The sequence below is a fragment of the Pelophylax lessonae genome (assembly GCF_965119305.1).
Source record: "Pelophylax lessonae genome assembly, chromosome: 8".
Classification (NCBI taxonomy): Eukaryota; Metazoa; Chordata; class Amphibia; order Anura; family Ranidae; genus Pelophylax; species Pelophylax lessonae.
The window spans coordinates 241,819,360-241,841,211 of record NC_138775.1 but is presented as its reverse complement, the minus strand read 5'-3'; the positions used below and the strand labels follow the sequence as shown (position 1 = coordinate 241,841,211).

Sequence of the window (21,852 nt, the reverse complement as noted above, 5' to 3'; positions counted from 1 at the left end):
AGCATGGCCTAAATCTTGCAGTATGCAGGCCCCTACCCAGCTGCCGGACACAAGTGTCAATTGAAAATAGTTAAATTTTTAATTTGGTGAAAATTTCAATTGGCACTTGTGCAATGTGACTAAAGTTGTTGTCTGCGTACTGCAAAGCTCCCGGGGATGATTTTGAGGATGCCAGTGTCCGAGGAGCTAATGGTAACCTTACAATACCATAAATACCCAGACAGCAGTTGATGAGCTCTAGATGCAATGAGGAGGAAGGAGATAATGCTGGCAATATCTTACCTTGTTACCAGAAAAGCCAACAAACTCTAAAAGCCGTAATATCCTGGTGGGCAGCATCGATAGAGTCTATGAGGAGATTATAAAGAAACCAATATATTAGGGACAGAATACTAAAATAGCTTTCACAAATAAAATAAGGATTTTAATGGCAACATTTTTTATTTTATTTTGTATAGCGTAGGGGAGGGTTACAACTACTGTCAGGTTTTGTTAGATGTATATGTTCTATTGGACAGATTTCCTTTCACTTCCTGTCCTGGGAACAAAATAGGAGGTAAAATGTAATTTCTCCAAACTGAGGGAAAATTTTCTTGACATCCTGTGCCTCATTTGTGAGATTTTCCTTCACTTCCTGTGTGTAGACTCAATAAAAAGCGAGATGATATCTGTGAATAAAATCCCATCTTAGACAGTTGTCACAAGAACAAATGTCCCCTTTAGATTTCCCCTATATCCCTATTGTGGTGGCAACTTAAAAGTTTTGGATTTACCCTCACTTGCTGATGACAGTGGTGACCAGGACAATTAGGGAGAGCTAATCTCCATAATGAGGGGAAATATATATACAGCAGGTAAAATAAGTATTGAACATGCCAACATTTTTCTAGGTAAATATATTTCTAAAGGTGCTAATGACAAGTTTCCACCACATGCCGGTAACAACCCATGCAATCCATACATACAAAGAAACAAAAACAAATCAGTTCAGAAATTAAGTTATGTGTAATAAAATTGAATGACACAGGGAAAAAGTAATAAACACATGGAGAAAGGGAGAGGCAAAAAGGCATTGAAAGCCAAGACGCCAGCTGAAATCTTTAAGTAGTTAAAAAGCAATCCTGTCCCTTGTCAGTGAAAATTAATATTAGCTGGTTCAGTGTTAACTGATGGCCTATAAAAGGTGTCTCATTACCAAGTTGTCACACAAAAAACATCTCATGATGGGTAAAAGCAAAGAGCTCTCTCAAGACCTTCGCAAACTTATTATTCCAAAACATTCTGATGGCATTGGTTACAGAAGGATTTCTAAACTTTGTTTCAGTGAGCACTGTTGGGGCCATAATCCGGAAGTGAAAAGAACATCATTTCACCATAAACCGGCCAAGACCAGGTGTTCCTCGCAAGATTTCTGACAGAGGAGTAAAAAGAATTATAAGAAGAGTTGTCCAAGAGGAAGGACGAATTGAAAAATGTACCAAGAAATTCTTAATAAAAGGAGAAGGAGTGTCCCCTGGTGCCGCACATCCAAGGAATTCTAATAATGTGAGTGGAGTGGCAACCTCAGCCTAGACTCTGATCAGGCCATGCCTCCAACGCATTTCGCCCTGCCTCCTGGAGCTCAGTCATGGGGAAAGAGATCACATGCGTGTGGGGAGTATATAAGCATCACCGATAGTCACTCACTTGACATAGAAGGGCAGCAGGTGTGTATAATACCCATGATTGCTATGTATTTAAATAAATAGATCAATGAGCATGATGAAGGAAAATATGCTGCACCCAATACAATAAAAATGTAAGAGTAAAAAAAGTGTTTAAATATTTATACTCACAATTGAACAGTGATTGTAAAGAATGCATTATGATAAAAAATAATGTTAAAAAAAGAAGGATTTTTTTTTTTGTGCAGTGGTATTTGTGGCTGAAGATTTCATCACAAAAGGTTTTTATCTTACTTGTGTTTTCCCTAGAAGATGCAAAAGACACAAAAGGTTGCTCAGGAATAAATTACATTTACTATTGTGGTCATCATTAGACTTGTATATGAGTTTGTAAAAATGTAAATGTATGAGATGAATATACTTCTAGCAGCGGTAAGTCGGTGTGTTGGTATTCATGGTGGTGAAAACCAACACACAGTAAAGGGGCTGAATACAAATGCACGCCACACTTTTCAGATATTTATTTGTAAAACATTTTGAACAGCATTTATCATTTTCCTTCCACTTCACAAGTATGTGCCACTCTGTGTCGGTCTATCACATAAAATCCCAATAAAATAAATTTACATATTTGGCTGTAACATGACAAATTGTGGAAAATGTCAAGGGGTATGAATACTTTTTCAAGGCACTGTAAATATACCTTCCTAACTCTTTACCAAAGCTAGTAGCACAAGGATTAAAGACAGTTAATGCTGATTAAGAGAGTTTAGTTCTGCTTGAAGGCTCAGAGATCAGCTCTATAATGTTGGGACTCGTGAGTGACTATTATAGCTTTAGGCCATCTCAAATTGTCCAACAGAAAAAGATCTTAAGTTGATTTAGGGAGCCAAGATCAAAGGCTGCAAAACAATAATAACAACTGAATCCCTGATGGGTAATTATTCTTATGTTTCATTACAACATAATTTGGTTAACAGCACATACATAACAACACATTATAAGCTGGGCTTCATTATTAATCCATCAGGTGATCATATGCAAGTGTCCCAATCAAAGTGGGGGGCGCCTATCCTTTGTCAACCGACAAAGAGGAGATTTGCTCTCACTTGAAAAAATGAGAAAGGTTTTTCCAGTTCGTACGCTATCCAACACTGCAAAAATCTTTGGGCTATAGAGAAATATTAAATTGAACCTAGATAAACAGTTTTGTTAATGCTAAGATGATGCCTTCTATGGCGCCTGGTCCACTAGATAGAGGGCAGTGTACTTTCCAGACACTGATCATCTCATAGACCTGCACGGAACCCTGCGAGACAGATTCTGTCAGGCAGTTCCAATTCTAAAATATGCAGAGACATCCAATAAAGCTATAGCAGCATAGGGGGGACTCACACTATGATGGTGGAGCATGACTAATCCACGTTTTGGAAAAAATTGATTTTTGTAAAATCTTACCGTAAAATCCTTTTCTCTTAGCTCATTGACAGACGTAGTCCTCGGTGATACAGCACCTTCGGGTTATGTTGCCTCCACAGGAGCAGGACTAGACAGGAAATTAAAAAGCTCTGGCCACACCCTAGGGGCAGTCCCAGAGGGTATATCCTCTCTCTCTCTGCCTCAGCAAATCAGTTATGTGAAAAAGCAGTCTTTAGAGATTTTAACCCAACCCAACTCAAAAAACAGAGGGGCGGGGACTACGTCTGTCAATGAGCTAAGAGAAAAGGATTTTACGGTAAGATTTTACAAAAATCCATTTTTCTCTAGCGCTCATTGACAGACGTAGTCCTCGGTGATACAGCACCTTCGGGACGTCCCAGAGCAGTATCACAAATGAGGGGTGGGAAAATGAAAATCAAATCCCAATCTAGAAGGCCCAACCGGTGCCAACTAGAAGTTTACAATGCTCATCCTTAATCCTCTCAAACAGAAAAAACCCTCGAGGTAGACCACCGGTCTCCTCAAATTGCGGCCTGCAAAACCTTGCGGCCAAATGAGGCATCCGCCGATGCCGTCACATCAATTTTATAGAACTTTGTAAAGGTATGTACCGACGACCAGGTGGCCGCCTTACATACCTGGACCACTGACGCCTGATGGCGAAAGGCCCAGGAAGTACTGAGCGCTCGAGTGGAGTGCGCCCTAACAGGGAACGGAGGACTCTGACCCTTAATAGAATAAGCCTGTACCACCGTTTGTCTAATCCATTTAGCAATGGTCGCGGCAGATGCAGGCAAACCCTTTCTGGGGCCATCCGTGATCACAAAAAGTGAATCCGTCTTACGGAATGATTCCGTAGCTTTCAGGTATACCCTGATTGCCCGAACCACATCTAAGGAATGCAACGCATGTTCCCGATGATGCTTGGGCTGAGGACACAAGGAAGGTAGTACAATATCTTCATTCAGATGAAAATCTGAAACCACCTTAGGAAGAAAAGATGGCTTAGGATGAAGTACTACCTTATCCCTATGAATCACTAGGTATGGGGACTGGCATGATAATGCAGCCAGTTCTGACACCCTGCGAACAGAAGTAATAGCCACCAAGAAGGCCACCTTCTGGGATAAAGTAAGCAAGGGAATCTCCCTGATGTTTTCAAAGGGAGGTTTCTGTAGAACCGACAAAACCAAATTAAGATCCCAGGGCGGTAAGGGCGCGCGGACTGGTGGAGCCAGGTGCCGCACCCCCTGGATGAAATTCCGCACCAAGGACTTGGTAGCTAAAGGCTTCTGAAAGAAGATTGCTAATGCTGAAACTTGACCCTTGATGGTGCTCAAGGCTAGCTTCTGCTCAACCCCTTGTTGCAAAAAGGCCAATATTCGAGTCACCGAATAGGTACGTGGAGGAAATCCTAAAGATTCGCACCACGCAATATAAGTCTTCCATGTGTGATAATAGACCTTGCTGGAAGTCGCTTTCCTTGCTTTAATAAGGGTAGGAATGACTGAAGTAGACAAACCTCTGTCCTTCAGTACTTGGGTCTCAATGGCCAGGCCATTAAAACCAGCGACTGTAAAGCATGATGGTAAATTGGTCCTTGAGACCACAGACACTCCCTGAGACGAAGTTCCCATGGAACGTCTGCGACTAGCATGTCCATGTCGGCCAGGCCGGCTTGAGGAGGCCAGCCTAGAATTTCTAGGACCACTGGCGCTGATAGAATCTGAACCAGGCGTCCCTAGAGGTATCTGGCCCCGACCAGTCTGGTCGTTTTCTGTTCCCACACATTTATCAGATACCTGATTGTTATCAGGAAGGGTGATCTTTTTCTGGTTGAACCTCAGGGACCGAAGTCACCCGACTAGAGGCTACTTGGCCTATCTGGTCAACCAGATCCGATTCCTGTGAGGTATAGGGACTAATCTTAGGAAAAGGTAAAGGAAAAGATCTATTCAGGGAACGGTAACTACCGCTTCCTGTAGTACTTAAATGTTGGAAGGGAAGAATCGCACCGGTAGTAGTGGTTGATGCTCGATCTAATGTCCTGAATACCGGTGAAAACGTCCCCCCACCCTGAAACCGGGTGGGGGCGCACCTTCAGGCTGTGTACTCCTTTGCTTCGGGTTTGGCTGGGTTGGTCCTCTGCTTGTCCGACCAGCCCTTCTTGAACCCTCCTGGAGGAGTCTTGCCTTTCCCGCTTGTACCAGCCGGGCGCCCTTTATGGGCGGTAAAGAAAGGTCCTCGCTTGTTGCGAGGTCCCTTAGCTTTAGCAGCCTGTGGCAAAAAAGTGCTCTTGCCCCCAGTGGCATCCTTAATGATTTCATCTAGGTTGGCCCCAAATAGACGATTCCCCTGAAAAGGGAGATTTGTCAAGGTCTTTTTGGAACCTAGGTCAGCTGACCAGCATTTTAACCACAGCACACGTCTGAGGATGACCGATGACATAGATGCATGCCCTAATAAGGGAGTAGTGTCCAAGGCTGCGTCACAGATAAACTGTAGCCCTTGTATAATCTGTTCCATCAAATCAGATGTCTCCTGGGGAATATCTTTTCCCCTAAGGTCTTGGCGTACCATTCTCGCCCATTCCGTAAGTGTCTGGGAAACTAGACCAATAACAATTACTGGTCTAAATGCTGACCCTATCAGAGAGAAGATGGTGCGGGACTCTGCTTCCATCTTTCGATCCACCGGATCCTTAAAGGACGAAGTGTCCTCCATTGGGATAACCGTGGCCTTATTCAGCCTGGAAATAGGTGGATCCACCACTGGTGGTACCGTCCATTTCTTAATGATGGATTCCTCAAACGGATAGCGTCTAGCAATACGCTTGGAAATAGTAAAGGTACGTTTAGAATGCTCCCATTCTCCTTTAATCTGATTACCGAAACACTTGGGTACAGGAAAAACCTTCACCGTTTTGATGGGCTTATTAGTACCAAAAGGAATCTCTGTTTCAGTTGCCTCTGCCGGTAAAGCCTCAAGTTTTAAGGTTTCCTGCACTGCCACAACTAGTGCGTCCACCAATGCTTCTTCCTGAATTATAACGGGAGAAGAAACGTCCTCCTCACTGTCTGAGGGGGATTTACCTGAGACAACAGCCCTTGCAGAGGAACCTGCAACTGCAGTGACCATCTCTGAATCTGAGTCAGAGGTGTCAGATAGTATAGGGGTAGGCGGGGGTCGCTTCCTTGACCCCCGTCCCTGACAGGCCGCCTCCACCCGAGCCACCATAGACTCCAAAATTGCTGTAAATGACTCTACACTCTGTGCACCGGCGGGTCCCGTGGCCCCCTCGAGGGAAACAGGTGGGGGAATATGTGTGGCAGGGTCCATGATAATTCCAGTCACTTCCTGGATAATATAATTCAAAAATAAAAAACTTTTTTTTTTTTTTTTTTTTCAGACCCCCAGCGCCACAAAAAGCCCCTTAGTGTTACCTGCTAGGGATCCCTATCGATCGAGAGAGAGAGAGATAGACCCCCAGGCTCACCACTTGATGCTCAGAGTTTAACTGCAACAGGTTACAGCGCTGTCTTGACAAACAGGAAGTCTTTTGGCTGGCTGCCCAGGAAGAAAGGAGGCGCTAGACAGAAAATAACTGATTTGCTGAGGCAGAGACAGAGAGGATATACCCTCTGGGACTGCCCCTAGGGTGTGGCCAGAGCTTTTTAATTTCCTGTCTAGTCCTGCTCCTGTGGAGGCAACATAACCCGAAGGTGCTGTATCACCGAGGACTACGTCTGTCAATGAGCGCTAGAGAAAATAAGTTATGCTCATAAGCAGAGAAGACTGAGCATATACCAAACAAAAACAACAAAATAGAATGTCGTCTATTTATTATGGAGTCCTGTTTTTAAATGACACCTGTCACAATTGTAAGCCATTAATAAACCTCTCTATCCCTATCTGGCTGCCCAGGCATACCTCTATAAGGCAGTAGTCCATCACTGGCATTATCCAAGTCTTGGCTGGTCTCCAGATCCCAGGTGCCTCTGACGGACTGCATGGTGCAGCAGTCCTCCTTCACATTAGTCACAGTATGTCCTGCTTGGTGTGTCCCATCAGAAGCCCTCAAATCCTGCCTTTCCCCAAATTTATATCACTGGTGGGTAAGCTGGATTCAAAAAGCCCGGGAACAGCAACATACATATTAAAACCTAGTACACAATACAAGTTTTTTTTTTTCGTTCAACCCAACAGGCTTACCAAAAAAAAAAGACAACATAGGTCAGAGCCACTGTACTAAAAATCCAATGTTAGTACAGCAATCTTCCCTGCTGTTCAATTGTGTTCTGACAGTGGGATGTCCCCCCCCCCCCCCCCCCCGCCAGAACACTCTGGTCAGCACTGACTGAGAGCTGTTTGGCAGACCTTTTTCGGTCATGTCCTTTCAACAGAAGCCAACCGAATGTCCGGCTTCTGTGTGACTGGCTGCAGTACAAATGGTTCCTATTGAACTGGCCGATGCTGCCTGACATTTGCCCTGTGTGTACTAGGCTTTACTCTTTGACCCTAGTCTGGGCCAGCCACTAGCTAAAACCATATTTCTGTTGGCAACCTGCCAACATGCCTGTGTCATGCTAAAGGGTTCAATGTTTTTCGAGCAACAACCCAGAACAGATATGCAGGCTAAGGCCTCTTTCACACGGCCGCTCCGTATGTCTGTATATCACCCTATCTGTTTGCGGGTGATATACGGACATAATGCATGTCAATGGGATTGTGGATGTTAGCGGATGACCATCCGCTGACATCCGATTTGCGTCCTTTCAGTTCTGTTCCATTTTTTGGAACGGAACAGAACCCTATTTTTCTTCCGTTTTAAAAAAACGGAAAGGACGCAAAATCGACATCCGCAATGCCCATAGACATACATTATGTCCGTATATCATCCACAAACGGATGGGATGATATGCGGACATACGGACCGGATGACACAAGTGTCACCCGTGTCCGTAAAAAAAAAAAAAAAGTGACTGAACGGACGAAAAAAACGGAACGCCCGTGTGAAAGAGGCCTAAGAGTTCTGCCTTTCTTGAACTGAATATTTCTTCAGCAATAAGTGACTATAATGGTAATGAAGCCAAAACATCAATATTTTAGCATAGCCTATTTAAAAGGAGATCAACTTCCGTGTATCTCTGATGACAGGTTTACTTTGGTTCCACTAATGTTCCAGAATAAACCAACCATATGATCTGTGTAAGCCCTATATGTACGCAATGGAGTCATTACATGTTACACACTGTCATCAAACTCAACTTTATATGTATTTGGGATTAAAAAACATACTTTTTACTTATTAATAGCATGCATGCAATACTCGAGTTATGAGATCTATCCCTAGCCTGTCAGAGGATGCTATCATAGATGAGTTATTGGATGCCATCTTCATCAAAATTAACTATAGAGTAACATGGGGGTTTAGATGCAGAACTTACACAATTATAGCAGAGTATGGAGTACTCATACTGCATAGAATGTGCTTTGGAAACAGAATTTAAGTTCATACATGGAGACAGCTATAACAGCCATTTTACATTCTCTGGTTTTCTTTTGAAACTTTGAGAGGCCTGAGGGTGAGATAGCCAGGAATTCAGGAGTCGCTGGGCCCAAAACAGACATGGCTTCCTCATGGAGCAATACCAACACCAATCTATGTCATACATCTTCTAGAGAACTGAAACAACCTGTGTTTCTAGAAGGAAGGACACCTGAAGTAAAATTCAGGATGGGTTCTAAACATATTCTTGACTAGAAAAATGTGGGATTAGATTTTCCCTCACTGATCATTTCAGAAGACTTAAAGGTGGGAGGACAATGTAATAGAGCAGCACGAAATGCCAGCAGAATGCTTGGATGTATAGGCAGAGGTATAAGCAGTAGAAAGAGAGAAGTGCTTATGCCGCTGTACAGAACACTGGTGAGACCTCACTTGGAGTATTGTGCGCAGTACTGGAGGCCATATCTCCAGAAGGATATAGATACTCTAGAGAGAGTTCAGAGAAGAGCTACTAAACTAGTACATGGATTGCAGGAAAAAACTTACCAGGAAAGGTTAAAGGACCTTAACATGTATAGCTTGGAAGAAAGAAGAGACAGAGGGGATATGATAGAAACTTTTAAATACATAAAGGGAATCAACTCGGTAAAGGAGGAGAGCATATTTAAAAGAAGAAAAACTACCACAAGAGGACACAGTTTTAAATTAGAGGGGCAAAGGTTTAAAAGTAATATGAGGAAGTATTACTTTACTGAGAGAGTAGTGGATGCATGGAATAACCTTCCTGCAGAAGTGGTAGCTGCAAATACAGTGAAAGAGTTTAAGCATGCATGGGATAGGCATAAGGCTATCCTTCATATAAGATAGGGCCAGGGACTATTCATAGGATTCAGATATATTGGGCAGACTAGATGGGCCAAATGGTTCTTATCTGCCGACACATTCTCTGTTTCTATGATCATCCAATTCAGAAGGGAGAGAGCAGTCACCACAACCAATTATTCTTTTGGAGCTTTTATAATATCTACATGCAGCAAAATATAGAGAAAAAAAGGATAATACATATTTTTCTGCCTTAGTATACATTTCTTGGAGATGCTGGCAGATTAGTTATCAGAAATACCACTCATTATGTCCCTGGTACTTGTGTAGTCTACCAGAGACAATGACGGACTTTGTTGAGGAGATGTCACCTAGCAGTACACCATTAGGGGCTAGATAAGTCACCAGTGAAAGAAGACAAGTATCAGTTGCCCCAATCTCTCTGGCACATGTTGCTTTACAAGGGTCTGCCAGAGGTGTTCTCACCTGGGACTTTAGGAGTCTGGAAACCCTGCACATAGAAGAGTGATCTTTTACAGGACTCACTTAAGACAGCCTTTCCACTGGGTCACATTATCCTGTTAATGTCATTTATCCCATCCCTTTAAATAGTAGAGACCACAAATACTGCTGAGCGTTTGGAGGGACATTAAAACATATTCATGTTCCTCCCCTCAAGTGCAGCTTTGGATTAGCTATTAAAGTATAGCTAAAGGCCAAACCTTTTTTTTAGTTTGGTATAGAGTGGAGAGGGATTAGAACAGCTGTCAGTTTGTCCTGTTTATCATTAACATTGAAAGTAAAAACGTCCCAAATTTTGGGTTGTCCCCAGTAAAGTAAAAGGGGGGAAATCTTCCAATGAGGACATTAGTTCTGGTGACCTGGGGGTCCCCAAGTGATTCCCTAATTTTAAGGGATTTCCACTCACTTCCTGTTTTGGCTACAGGACAGGAAGTGAAGGCAAATCTCCCCAAAATTAACCAGCAGTAGGTATAACCCTCCCTTACTCTACCCAAAAGAAAAAGTTTTGCCCATTATTTCTACTTTAAGGATGAAACCAAAACCATTTTTTTTCCTGGCAGTTGGTTAAAAAGTTTACCAATTGTAAATACTACAAAAGTTGCCTTTTTTTAAAGGGTCAGCCCACCCAAAACTGATAATTCAGTTTTTGGTGGGTGCTTGGAAATTAAACCATTACTGAGTATCTGTGCTTGAGTTCCTGGGTCTGCACACCTTCTGTGCCGGTTATGAGCAAGTCCCAGCCTCGTTGCAGCATTTTGCTGGAACAAACAGTTAGGTGAGAGCATCTAAAACTCAGAGATAGACAGTAACAGTGTAAGGAATTATAGCAGGGTTTCCACTATTGGAGTATGGAAGCCATAAAGGAAGCTAGAGACTTCTTATATTTCCACCAAGCTTCACCTATGGACTGAGCCTTCAAGTAAATCAAGCCGCAAGGATTTAATAGGTTATTGAAGCACCATAGACTGTTGGGTTCATTTTTCTATGGCCTGCTAATGCCTGACCCTCAGCATGAGCCCAATGTACTGTTTTAAAGTTATAAAAGTCACCCATCTCCACCTTCTAACCATTGGAATGAAGCTAAAAAATGTACCGGTACTCACAGACCACCCACACCACTATGTAGTGTCTTGCTAAGGAATTACGGCAGAACACATTCTGTCCTACTTGAGTCCCCCAAGCAACATCATGCAGGCAAAATGTAGGTACAGTAGTACAGTAGGTAATAGTATACATATTCTTGTATTGAATGCATTTACAAGTAAACTACAGAAAACATTTTGGATACCAGCCTACAAAAGCAGTTATAAGGACACTCCTAAGTCATTGGGGTTATTATTTTTATTTTAGACCCGGAAGCAATGGATGTAACATCTGCCACAACCAGTGAGTCATACATTATGTGTAACTTCATACCAGATTGAACGCTCCAACACCCAGCTTCACTCCACCTTCAAAGTGACAATGGCTGTCTCCTTTCAAGTAGTTAGCACACTTCTGTAGATTATCCAGCTCCCTTAAAACAAAAAAAGTTAAAAGAAGTATTTAATTAAAACCTTTGTTTCTTTAACATGTTTTATAATATTTATTTTATTTAATATATTCAAGTAGGTCAAGCAAGCATAACCATTCATAATTTTCTCTTTGTCTTGCTGTCCTTTGAGAATTCTACTGGGAACACTACTGGGCCCAACCAGTTGAAATTCTATAACAAAGTAATCTGCAGCTATTAGGCTCATGGATTTACATCAGAGAAGGCTTCTTCAGCATCCATTTATAGGTGAATGTTCCCCAGGATAATGCTCAACTGACAGGCAAGGAGCATGTACATTTAAAGGGCTGCTGGGAATATCTTCTATACAAGGCTTTTTTTCAGCGGGAACGTGGGGGAACGCAGTTCCAGCACCTCCAGTCTGAATGTATGCAATGGCAAAGGGGTGCTGGGGTCAGCGGTGTAAGCTGAATGGCCTGTTGATGCAGGCTGCTGGGGGATCCATTGTTGCTGGGAAGAATCTATTGTTGCTGGAGGGCATTTTGTTGTGTGGGGGCTATTGTTGCAGTGGAGGATTTATTGTTGTTTGTGGGAACTATTGTTGCTGGGGGGCTATTTTTGTTGGGGGGGTCTATTGTTGCAGGGGAGAATTTATTGAGGGGGACGATTGTTGCTGGGGGACTATTGTTGGGCATCTGTTGTTGCTGATTGCGGGGGATCTATTTGATAGTTTTTTCTATTGTTGCAGGGGAAAATTTATTGTTGCTGGGGGGATCTATTGCTGGGGGGGTCTATTGTTGCTGATTCCAGGGGATCTACTTTACTGCTTTTCTAGTTATTAACAAACTCTATACAAATTACCTAGAACCACAACATGATACTTGGTTCTGTATTCTCTAAAAGGGGGGGGGGGGGTACTGGGAGGTGGGTAGAGGGTGGAACCAAAGGACAGCGCTCGGAGGTGGGCAGGGGGTAGAGACAGGGGGTGACTCAGAAGAAGGGAGTACCTGCACCTATTCTCGGAGAAAAAAAGCCCTGCTTCTATAAACTGTTTGTCTCTATCCCCTTACCATCAGTACATTTCCTTTTATGCATGCTTCTACACAAATCATTAAAGGCATAACGATGAGAAGGAACAAAACGTTTTTTTAACCAAAAAGCTGAACATATGACTTAAATTAAACCCTAACAGTGTAATAAAACAGAATAAGCCAACAATACTGTCAAAGTCCGGGGAATGAAGTGTGACAGGCTCCACTAGAAAGAAGTGGAATATATACAAAGGGCATTATAATTCACATGCACGCAGAGACGCAGGAACAGTAAATTTGGACCTAATGACAAGAGCATGTCTAAGTGATGTGTGAAGGAAAGGGAGGGAGGTCAATGTCCTATGCTTTAGTGAATCACACATTAAACATTAGCCAATGCCTTATAGACAATCTACACCAGGGATATGCAAACTTTGGCCCTCCAGCTGCTACAAAACTACAATTCCCATCATGCCTCTGCCTCTGGGTGTCATACTTGTGGCTGTCAGAGTCTTGCTATGCCTCATGGGACTTGTAGTTCTGCAACATCTGGAGGGCCACAGTTTGCAAATCCCTGATCTACACTATAGTGTGATACCAAAATAAAGAAAGGGATTTCATCAGATACAATGGATATAAAAGTCTACACATCCCTGTTAAAATGTCAGGTGATGTAAAAAAACAAAGATAAATAATTTCAGAACTTTTTCCACTTTAATGTGACCTATAAACTGTACAACTCAATTGAAAAACATAATGAAATCTTTTAGGAATGGGGAAGTAAAAATAAAAAAATAAAATAATGTGGTTGCATAAGTGTGCACACCCTCTTATATCTGGGGATGTAGCTGTGTTCAGAATTATGCAATCACATTCAAACTCATGTTAAATAGGAGTCAGTACACACCTGCCATCATTTAAAGTGCCTCTGATTAACCCCAAATAAAGTTCAGCTGTTCTAGTAGGTCTTTCCTGACATTTTCTTAGTCGCATTCTACAGAAAAAGCCATGGTCTGCAGACAGCTTCCAAAGCATCTGAGGGATCTCATTGTTAAAAGGTATCAGTCAGAAGAAGGGTACAAAAGAATTTCCAAGGCATTAGATATGCCATGGAACACAGTGAAGACAGTCTTCATCAAGTGGATAAAATATAACACAACATTGAGATTACCAAGTAATGGACGTCCCTCTAAAATGAATAAAAAGACGAGAAGAAAACTGGTCAGGGAGGCTGCCAAGAGGCCTACAGCATTAAAGGATCTGCAGGAATATCTGGCAAGTACTGGCTGTGTGGTACATGTGACAACAATCTCCCGTATTCTTCATATGTCTGGACTATGGGGTAGAATGGCAGGACGGAAGCCTTTTCTTACGAAGCCCGGATACATTTTGCAAAGATACAGCTGAAGTCTCCCAAAAGCATGTGGGAAAATGTGTTATGGTCTGATGAAACCAAAGTTAAACTTTTTGACCATAATTCCAAAAGATATGTTTGGTGCTAATCCAACACTGCACATAATTAAAAGAACACCATACCCACAGTGAAGCATGGTGGTGGCAGCATCATGCTTTGGGACTGTTTTTCTTCAGCTGGAACCGGGGCCTAAATCAAGGTAGAGGGAATTATGAACAGTTCCTAATACCAGTCTATATTGGCACAAAACCTTCAGGCTTCTGCTAGAAAGCTGAACATGAAGAGGAACTTCATCTTTCAGCATGACAACAACCCAAAGCATACATCCAAATCAACAAAGGAATGGCTTCACCAGAAGGAGAATAAAGTTTTGGAATGGCCCAGCCAAAGGAAAAGTGGGAAAAAATTGCCAAGTCAAGATGTGCCATGCTGATAGACTCATACCCAAAAAGACTGAGTAATAAAATCAAAAGGTGCTACAACAAAGCATTAGTTTAAGGGTGTGCACACTTATGCAACCATATTATTTAGGTTTTTATTTTTACTTCCCTGTACCTAAAAGATTTCAGTTTGTTGTTCAACTGAGTTGTACAGTTTATAGGTCACAATAAGGCTCGGGTCACACTATTGCGATGCGGGAAGGCTGCGAATTCGCAGCCTTTTCCCGCATCGCACACGCACCCCCGGCAGTTCACACTGCCATATGCGATACGCTGGGGGTGTCAATGTAATCTTAACGACACCCCCAGTTTGATCGCATATCGCAGTGCGATCGTGCAGTTCGCACAGGATGGGATCGCACAAGTGTGAACCGCTGTGCGATCCGATCCTGATGCGGCTGCAAAAATGCCTCCTGTGCGTGTTTGCACCGGGTGCGATGCGAATTTAGCCATACAAACTGTATGGCTAAACTCGCACCGCACAGCTGATCGCATGTAATGTCGGACCCGGCACTCGCATGAGTGTGAACCGGGTCTAAAGGTGGAAAAAGTTCTGAAATTATTTATCTTTGTCTCATTTTTTTACATAACAGAAACCTGACACTTTAACAGGGGTGTGTAGACTTTTTATATCCACTGTAGCAATCTTTACTGAGATTACGATTCATTTTGAAACCGATCCTCAAGAATCAGTATCAGCCATTTTTTACTGAGAGTATACATAAGATTGCTTAGTACATGAACCCAAAAGGAAACACTTTGTAGTAGCTTATTACTTTGTAGATAAACACAAAAGAGATGCTTCATAATAGTGGCCCCAGCCTTTGTTAGCTTGTGAGCCACATTGAAATACAATACAGGGTAGTGAGCTACTAACTAAAATAGTGATGATAATAGCACTAAATATTCCTTTAGGCTCCATTCACACTTGTGAGACCTGTCATGCAACTTTGGACATCAAAGTTGCATGACAAGTCGTTCCCCATGTTTTCCAATGATACCCATTCATATATGCGCGACTTAAAGTTGCAGCAACTTCAAAGTAGTTCATTCACTACTTTGGTTCAACTTTCATGCATCTTGAGGACCATAGACTTCAATCTTAACTCTCAGAGGTTGCATGAAAGTTGTACCTGAATGTTATACAATTCAACTTGTGTGCAACAGTTGTCTATTATCACTGGTCAAAGCCAAAGTCGTAGCCAAGCTGCACCCATCCAAAGTTGCATCAAGTTGCACTCCAAAGTCGGCGCAACTTTGGAGTCGCACAATTGTGAATGGAGTCTAAAACAGACAAAAGAGGGGGTGTATATATATATATATATATATATATATATATACATAAACACACACACAGTATGTGACAGGGCTGCAACATGTCACAGTGTAGAGAGGATTTGGTGTCCCCCAGGGCTGTCACTAATGCAGGGTAAGGTGTTCCAGGATGCATGTCTTATTAGGAGAAAACTGGCCTTTTAAAATCTCCAAGATTAGAAAATAGAAAAGTGATGGCAGAAAAAAGGCCGAGTCATCTATCAAGACTGTCCATCTTTTTTTTTTTTTTGTTTTTTGTTTGTATGTTTTGTTTTTTTTCTTTAACTTTACTGTCGGAGTATAGATCTATGTTTGTCCCAAGCATGTTCGAAGCCATTTACTGATGAATGTCTCACTACCTCCGCTGGAAGTTTATTCCATGCATCAACTACCCTTTCAGTAAAAATTAGTTTTGAACTTTCCTCCAGTTAGTTTGAGGTCATGTCCCCCTGTTCTTGATTTTGGTTTACAGGCGGTCCCCGGGTTACAACCATCCGACTTACAAACGACTCCTACTTACAAACGGAGGGAGACAACAGGAAGTGAGGAGAAATCTCCCCCTAGGAAGGGAAATTCACTCCTGTAAGAGTTATCGTAGGTAAAAGGTGTCTCCATTGAAACTTTATCACCGATTCTTGTTTCCACAACAACCCAACATTTTCAAAATCCAGTTGTCATAGGGACAGAAAGTGAGGTTAAATCTTCTGAACAGGAGTATAGACAGCAAAACAAATGTTACCGGGGATGTTAACCCTTCCCTATGCTATCCAAAAAACTTAAAAATGTATTATTTTGGCTGGAGCTACACTTAAAAAATGTACCTGTTCAGACTTACAAACAAATTCGACTTAAGACCAAACCTATAGTCCCTATCTTGTTTGTAACCCGAGGGACCGTCTGTAATATTGAAAAATTGCCCTCCTGACCCTTAGTTACCCCTTTGATGTATTTAATGGTTTTAATCATGCCTCCCCTTTCCCTTCTATCCTCCAGACTGTACATATTAAGTTCCTGAACATTTCAGCATTTTTGTTACCCGTCTATGGACTTGTTCTATCTTCTCAATATCTTTTTTGTAAGTGAGGTCTCCAGAACTGGACACAGTATTCTAAATTCTAAAGAGGAATCAGGACCTCCTTCCTTTATTGATGCATCCTAGAATTCTTTTTGCTTTTCCCACTGCCTGGTCACATTGTTTTCTCATTTTGCAATCATCTAAAATAAGTACTCCCTAATCTTTTTCCTCTGTAGTGCTGGTTAACACTGTACTCCCCCCCCCCCCCCCCCCCATGTTGTACTCTCTCAAGGGATTCTTTTTCTCTAGTTGCATTATTTTACATTTAGAAACATTGAACTGCAGTTTCCACTGCTTTGATCAATCTTGGAGCAATGCCATATAATGTTCCATGTTACAGACCCCTCCAGGGATATCAACCCTTTTACAGACATTTATGTCATCAGCAAAAAGACATATCTTGCCCAAGGGACGAAAACTGGGGAGGGGGAGGGCACATGGCCCAGGTGAGGCATCTAGAGCTGCGAAGCCAGGGGTGCCACCCCCCACCTGCACTGAGAACTGCTGCTCTAAGGGAGTCACTGCCGCCTCATCAAGTGCAATGGACAGGCAGCGTCCGCTGCATAGTTTGCCAAATACTGGAGAATCAAATAGAAGGGAGACCGCATAGGCGCACTCTCACTGAATCACTCTGCTCCTTCCACCTGCCCGCGCTATAGAAAGGCATTCCAGAGCACGCTTCACCTACTGTTGCTAAGCAACAGTGGAGGAGGCCCTGGGCTGGGGGGGGGGGTGGGTGCAGAGGAGGCCTTGGACTGAGGGGGTGCAGAGGTGGCCTAGGACTGATGGGGGTGCAGAGGAGGCCCTGACCTGGTGGGGCGCAGAGGAGACCCTGGGCTGGGGGGGGGGGTGGAGGAGGCCCTGGGATGGGGAGGTGCAGAGGAGGCCCTGACCTGGGGGGCACAGAGGTGACCCTGGACTTGGGGAGTGCAGAGAAGATCCTGGGCTGGGGGGGTTGTGGGGGCCCTGGGCTGGGGGGGGATGCAGAGGAGGCCCTGGACTGGGGGGGTGCAGAGGAGGTGCTGGACTTAGGGGGGGGTGCATAAAAATAACGAGCCCTGGGTGCCAGATGTGCTAGCTACGCCACTGCCTTGCCCAATAAACCACCTTTAGTTGCATCACTTACATATAGATTAAATAGAACAGGAGCCAGTACAGAGCCTTGTGTTACACCCCCAGTGTCTGCTCTTTGTTTCAAGTGAACCACATTTACAACTACACTCTAGTATCTATCCTTTAGCCAACTGCATATCCACTGAATTGACTGACAAATCCCGTATTGGGTCCTGGAGGTTGGAGGCTTTGTAGAGCACTGAGTGGGATAAAGTCATCAACCCTTGGTTCACATTTTGATGGTAACTAACCCTGGGCCCAAGTTTTTTGACAACTTATAGTAGGAAGCTGAATAAAGGTTAGGGCTCCACCCTCAGGAGAAGACTGCTGTGCTGCCAGGAAGCAGCAGATACATGGACACACTAGGGGTGTGTGTCTCTGTCTGCACTGACCAGGTCAACACCTGAAGATACATTTGCTGCAGGATCAGCGTGTGAACACCATCATGTTTTGGACTGAGAGACTGTGTTCTATTAGGCTGAGAGCAGAATATACAGTATACACGATCAGCTTAAAGTAAACCTGTACTGAGGGAAACATGTAGGCTGGCACTGCTGACCACCTCCTAGAAGTACCAGTTACCTGTTTATTTTTGCCTTCAATACTTTGTTTCAATGACCAGGAACAAGAAAGTAGACAGGAAAACCAGTGCAAAGTCACAACTCTACATTCTTGTTAACGGTCAGTGCCTCAAAAGTACTAACGCCATTGGATCAGCATGAAAGCAAGACAACTAGTGTTTTAAGAAGGATAGCTCAGCAATGGAATTGGTTTCCTTCATAGTGAAACTTCAGCCACAGATACATCAGCTTCCGTTTGTTTGCAAAAGTGAAAGAACACATCCACAAGCACCCTTTAGATGTGCATGTTCCAGAAAGAGAGCTGGCCACTGCATGGTGTAGACTGTAGACTTCAGCTATGCGGTCTTCCCAACAGTTGCCTGATTACATTCTATCAGACCTATTTCTGGAACAGTAAGCAAGCAACTCTGCAGCATAGCACAACTAAAGTCTGCACCCTTCATTGGCCAGCAGGGGACATGCTTGTCTAAAGGGTTGCTGGAGATGTGTTCTTTCACTCGGACTACTCCCTCCTAATCACTTACACTTTCTGCTTTCAGTGCATCTGAATAGGTGGCAACAAAGATGCATATTGAGCCAGCAGAATGAACTGCAGACACAAGCATAAAGGGAACTAATACAGAGAGGGAACTCTGAAATGATTCTTTAACTAGCATTTTTATTCAGATTTTTCCAATACAATAAGAAAGATAGCAAACTGGACAGCAACATAGAGTACCCATAGAATAACAATACATCTTGTACAAATATTGCCCCCCAAATACAAGGTAAGAGCGACAGCAGAGTTAGACTATAAACAGACATGGATAAAGGAAGACTCAGTTTGTAAGAGACAGATGAACATCTAAGACATAAAGGTCTTTCGTTCAACAGAGGTGCCAAAAAGACAACATCCAGGCAATCAGAACAGTATCATGTAGTCCAAACCTCTGCAGTCCTAACAACTCTGTGGTCTAAAAAGATGGATATGAGCAGGAGGCACAAAAAACAAAAACGGCCATGGCCTACACTGTACAGAGTCTACTGGAACTCAACAAAATGGGGAGGAAGCACACAGAGGCAAGAAGCAAAAAGGAAAGAGAGCAAAAAAGGGTGAAAAAAAAAAAGGGGGGGATTAAAGAAGGGGGAGGGGAATCGGGGACCCCAGGGGTTTTGAGCTGCAAAACATGGAACCTTCACAGATCTCTGAAATTATTCTAAGACCCCTAACTGTTCTGATAGGAAGTTACAGAAAACGTGGGGGTTATGTCCCCAATAAAGACAAAGACAGCGATGTATCAGGCAGAAGATCTAACTCTTCCCCACTCTGAACAAATTAAATCAAACTTTGGCTGGAGATCCACTGAAATAACATGATCTCTTTGTGTAACGTTTTACTTAATCCCCAGAACAGGGCAATACTCACTTGTACGTCTGGTAGCTGTTCCTGACCTTGATTCCACCCTTGATAAAACTGACCATGTTCTCATCCTGCAGTAATTAGGAAAAATAATTAATCTGCAGCATTCATTTAAATTTCCTATTTAGATTACACAAATATACTGGGGAATTTCCTAATCTGTAATTAAATTGCATAATTTAAATACTCCAAAACTAATACTGAAGGAAATAAGAAGGCTGCCACTGCTAATCTCATAATTTGGATTGCCTGGCTGTTTTGTTGATCCTATGGCTTCAATACTTTAAGTCACTGACATGGAACAAATATGCAGGGAGTGAAGCTAGAGAAAAGTTTGGCTGGCCATACATGATCCAATTTTCTTACAATTTTCTGTCCGATTTTCTTGAAATTTGCCATCAAGTATGTAGTACGAACGCATGCCTAATTAGATACAAGTGAAAGTGTTGTTTAGCTTTGACCTCACATTATGTGGTTTGTGGTAGATCTAACAGAGAATTGTACAACAAAAGTTGAACATGTATGGCCAGCCTTAGAATTCCCTAATTATAAATTTGGCCAGGATCATGCACTTAGAGAAAAAAAAACACAGGGGCCCCTGTCCTAGCTTGGCAGCCAGGCAACTAGCATTTTTAGAAGGTGAACAAATGCAGCCCTCGAATTTCTCTCAGTTCTCAATTTCTCTCTTGTTACCCCAACACTTCCTGATATGTGCCTGCTGTACCATATACTTGTATGTAAAAGTATCCTGTTCTCTTTGTATTGCATCTTTCATGTGAAATCCCTGGTTTTCCTGCCAGTCCCTCTGCTTTCCTATTGAAAACTGACCACATTAAGCAGGAGAGAACACTGTGGTCAGTTCTCTAGCTCTGTTGGGAACTCAGTGTGCTCTCCTCTAAAGATCAGACTTTTCCTGATACACCCCTGCTGCACAGCAATTCACTGGGAAGCTCAGTGTTCTGTTGCTTCTCCTCCCCCAGATCTTATGCAGCTGAGAACAGAGGGTATGTGATCACTTATAAAAAAGGAAAAAAAGATATTTATAATTTTTTTTTTATATCTATACAAAAATGTTTTACCTTTCATGTCTATTTTAAACTGAATGTGTTGTTTTGCAAGGTGATCGTTTAGAATCACTTTAAGTATTTTTAACCGGTTGCCGACCGCCGCATGACAATATACGTCGGCAGTCAGCCACGGCCAGGCAAAGTGACGTATATATACGTCACTAGCCTGTCACTTGCTTGGGAGCCCATAGCGGGCCCCTGCCCGCCCGTGGAGGCGCGCTCCCTCCCCGGCTCGTTCCCCAGCAAGTCCGTGCGTGTGACCGGCGGACCCGATGTCCGCCGGTCACTCGCCGATATTCGGTGCAGAGGGAGAAAGGCAGGCGGCTGATGTAAACAAGCCGCCTGTCATTCTCCCCTGTGTAGAAACAGTGATCATACAGTTCTACTATGTAGGACCGTTGATCACTGTTCCTACACTTCAAGCCACAGTCAATCACAGTAAGAATCACGCCCCTAGGGACACACACCACCCCTCCCTCTCAAATAAAGTTAACCCCTTCACTACCAGTGTCATTTTGCAGTAACAGTGCATATTTATAGCACTGATTATTGTAGTAATGTCACTGGTAACCCCAAAAGTGTCAAAAATGTCAGTCATGGGTCCGATCTGTCCGCCGCAATGTCGCAGTACCGCAAAAAATAATCACAGATCGCCGCCATTATGCGTTAAAAAAAAAACCCACCAAAAATGACAAAAATCTTTCCCGTAGTTAGTAAACGCAATAACTTTTGCGCAAACCAATCAAAATACTTTTTTTGCGATTTTTTTTACCAAACATATGTAGCAGAAAACAAATTGGCCAAAAATGTTAAAAAATTTTGATTTTTAAATTTTTTTGGGGGGGAATTTCATATAAAAAAATGTGAAAAATATTGTTGTTTTTGCAAAATTTACGCTCTTTTTTTGTTTATAGCGCAAAAAGTAAAAATGGCACAGGTGATCAAATACCACCAAAAGAAAGCTCTGTT

At 42.8% G+C, this 21,852-nt stretch overlaps 1 protein-coding gene across 1 annotated transcript in view; it reads right to left on the bottom strand.

Annotated features, from left to right (window-relative positions):
- Nucleotides 1–21,852, bottom strand: part of TTC39A (tetratricopeptide repeat domain 39A) — a 144,712-nt gene that overhangs the window by 58,715 nt on the left and 64,145 nt on the right. The window contains exons 6-8 of the mRNA XM_082265735.1: nucleotides 19,823–19,887; nucleotides 11,374–11,473; nucleotides 283–348 (exon numbers count right to left, since the gene is read on the bottom strand). Of these exons, the coding sequence (XP_082121861.1) occupies nucleotides 283–348; nucleotides 11,374–11,473; nucleotides 19,823–19,887 (231 nt within the window). The remainder of the gene's footprint in view (nucleotides 1–282; nucleotides 349–11,373; nucleotides 11,474–19,822; nucleotides 19,888–21,852) is intronic.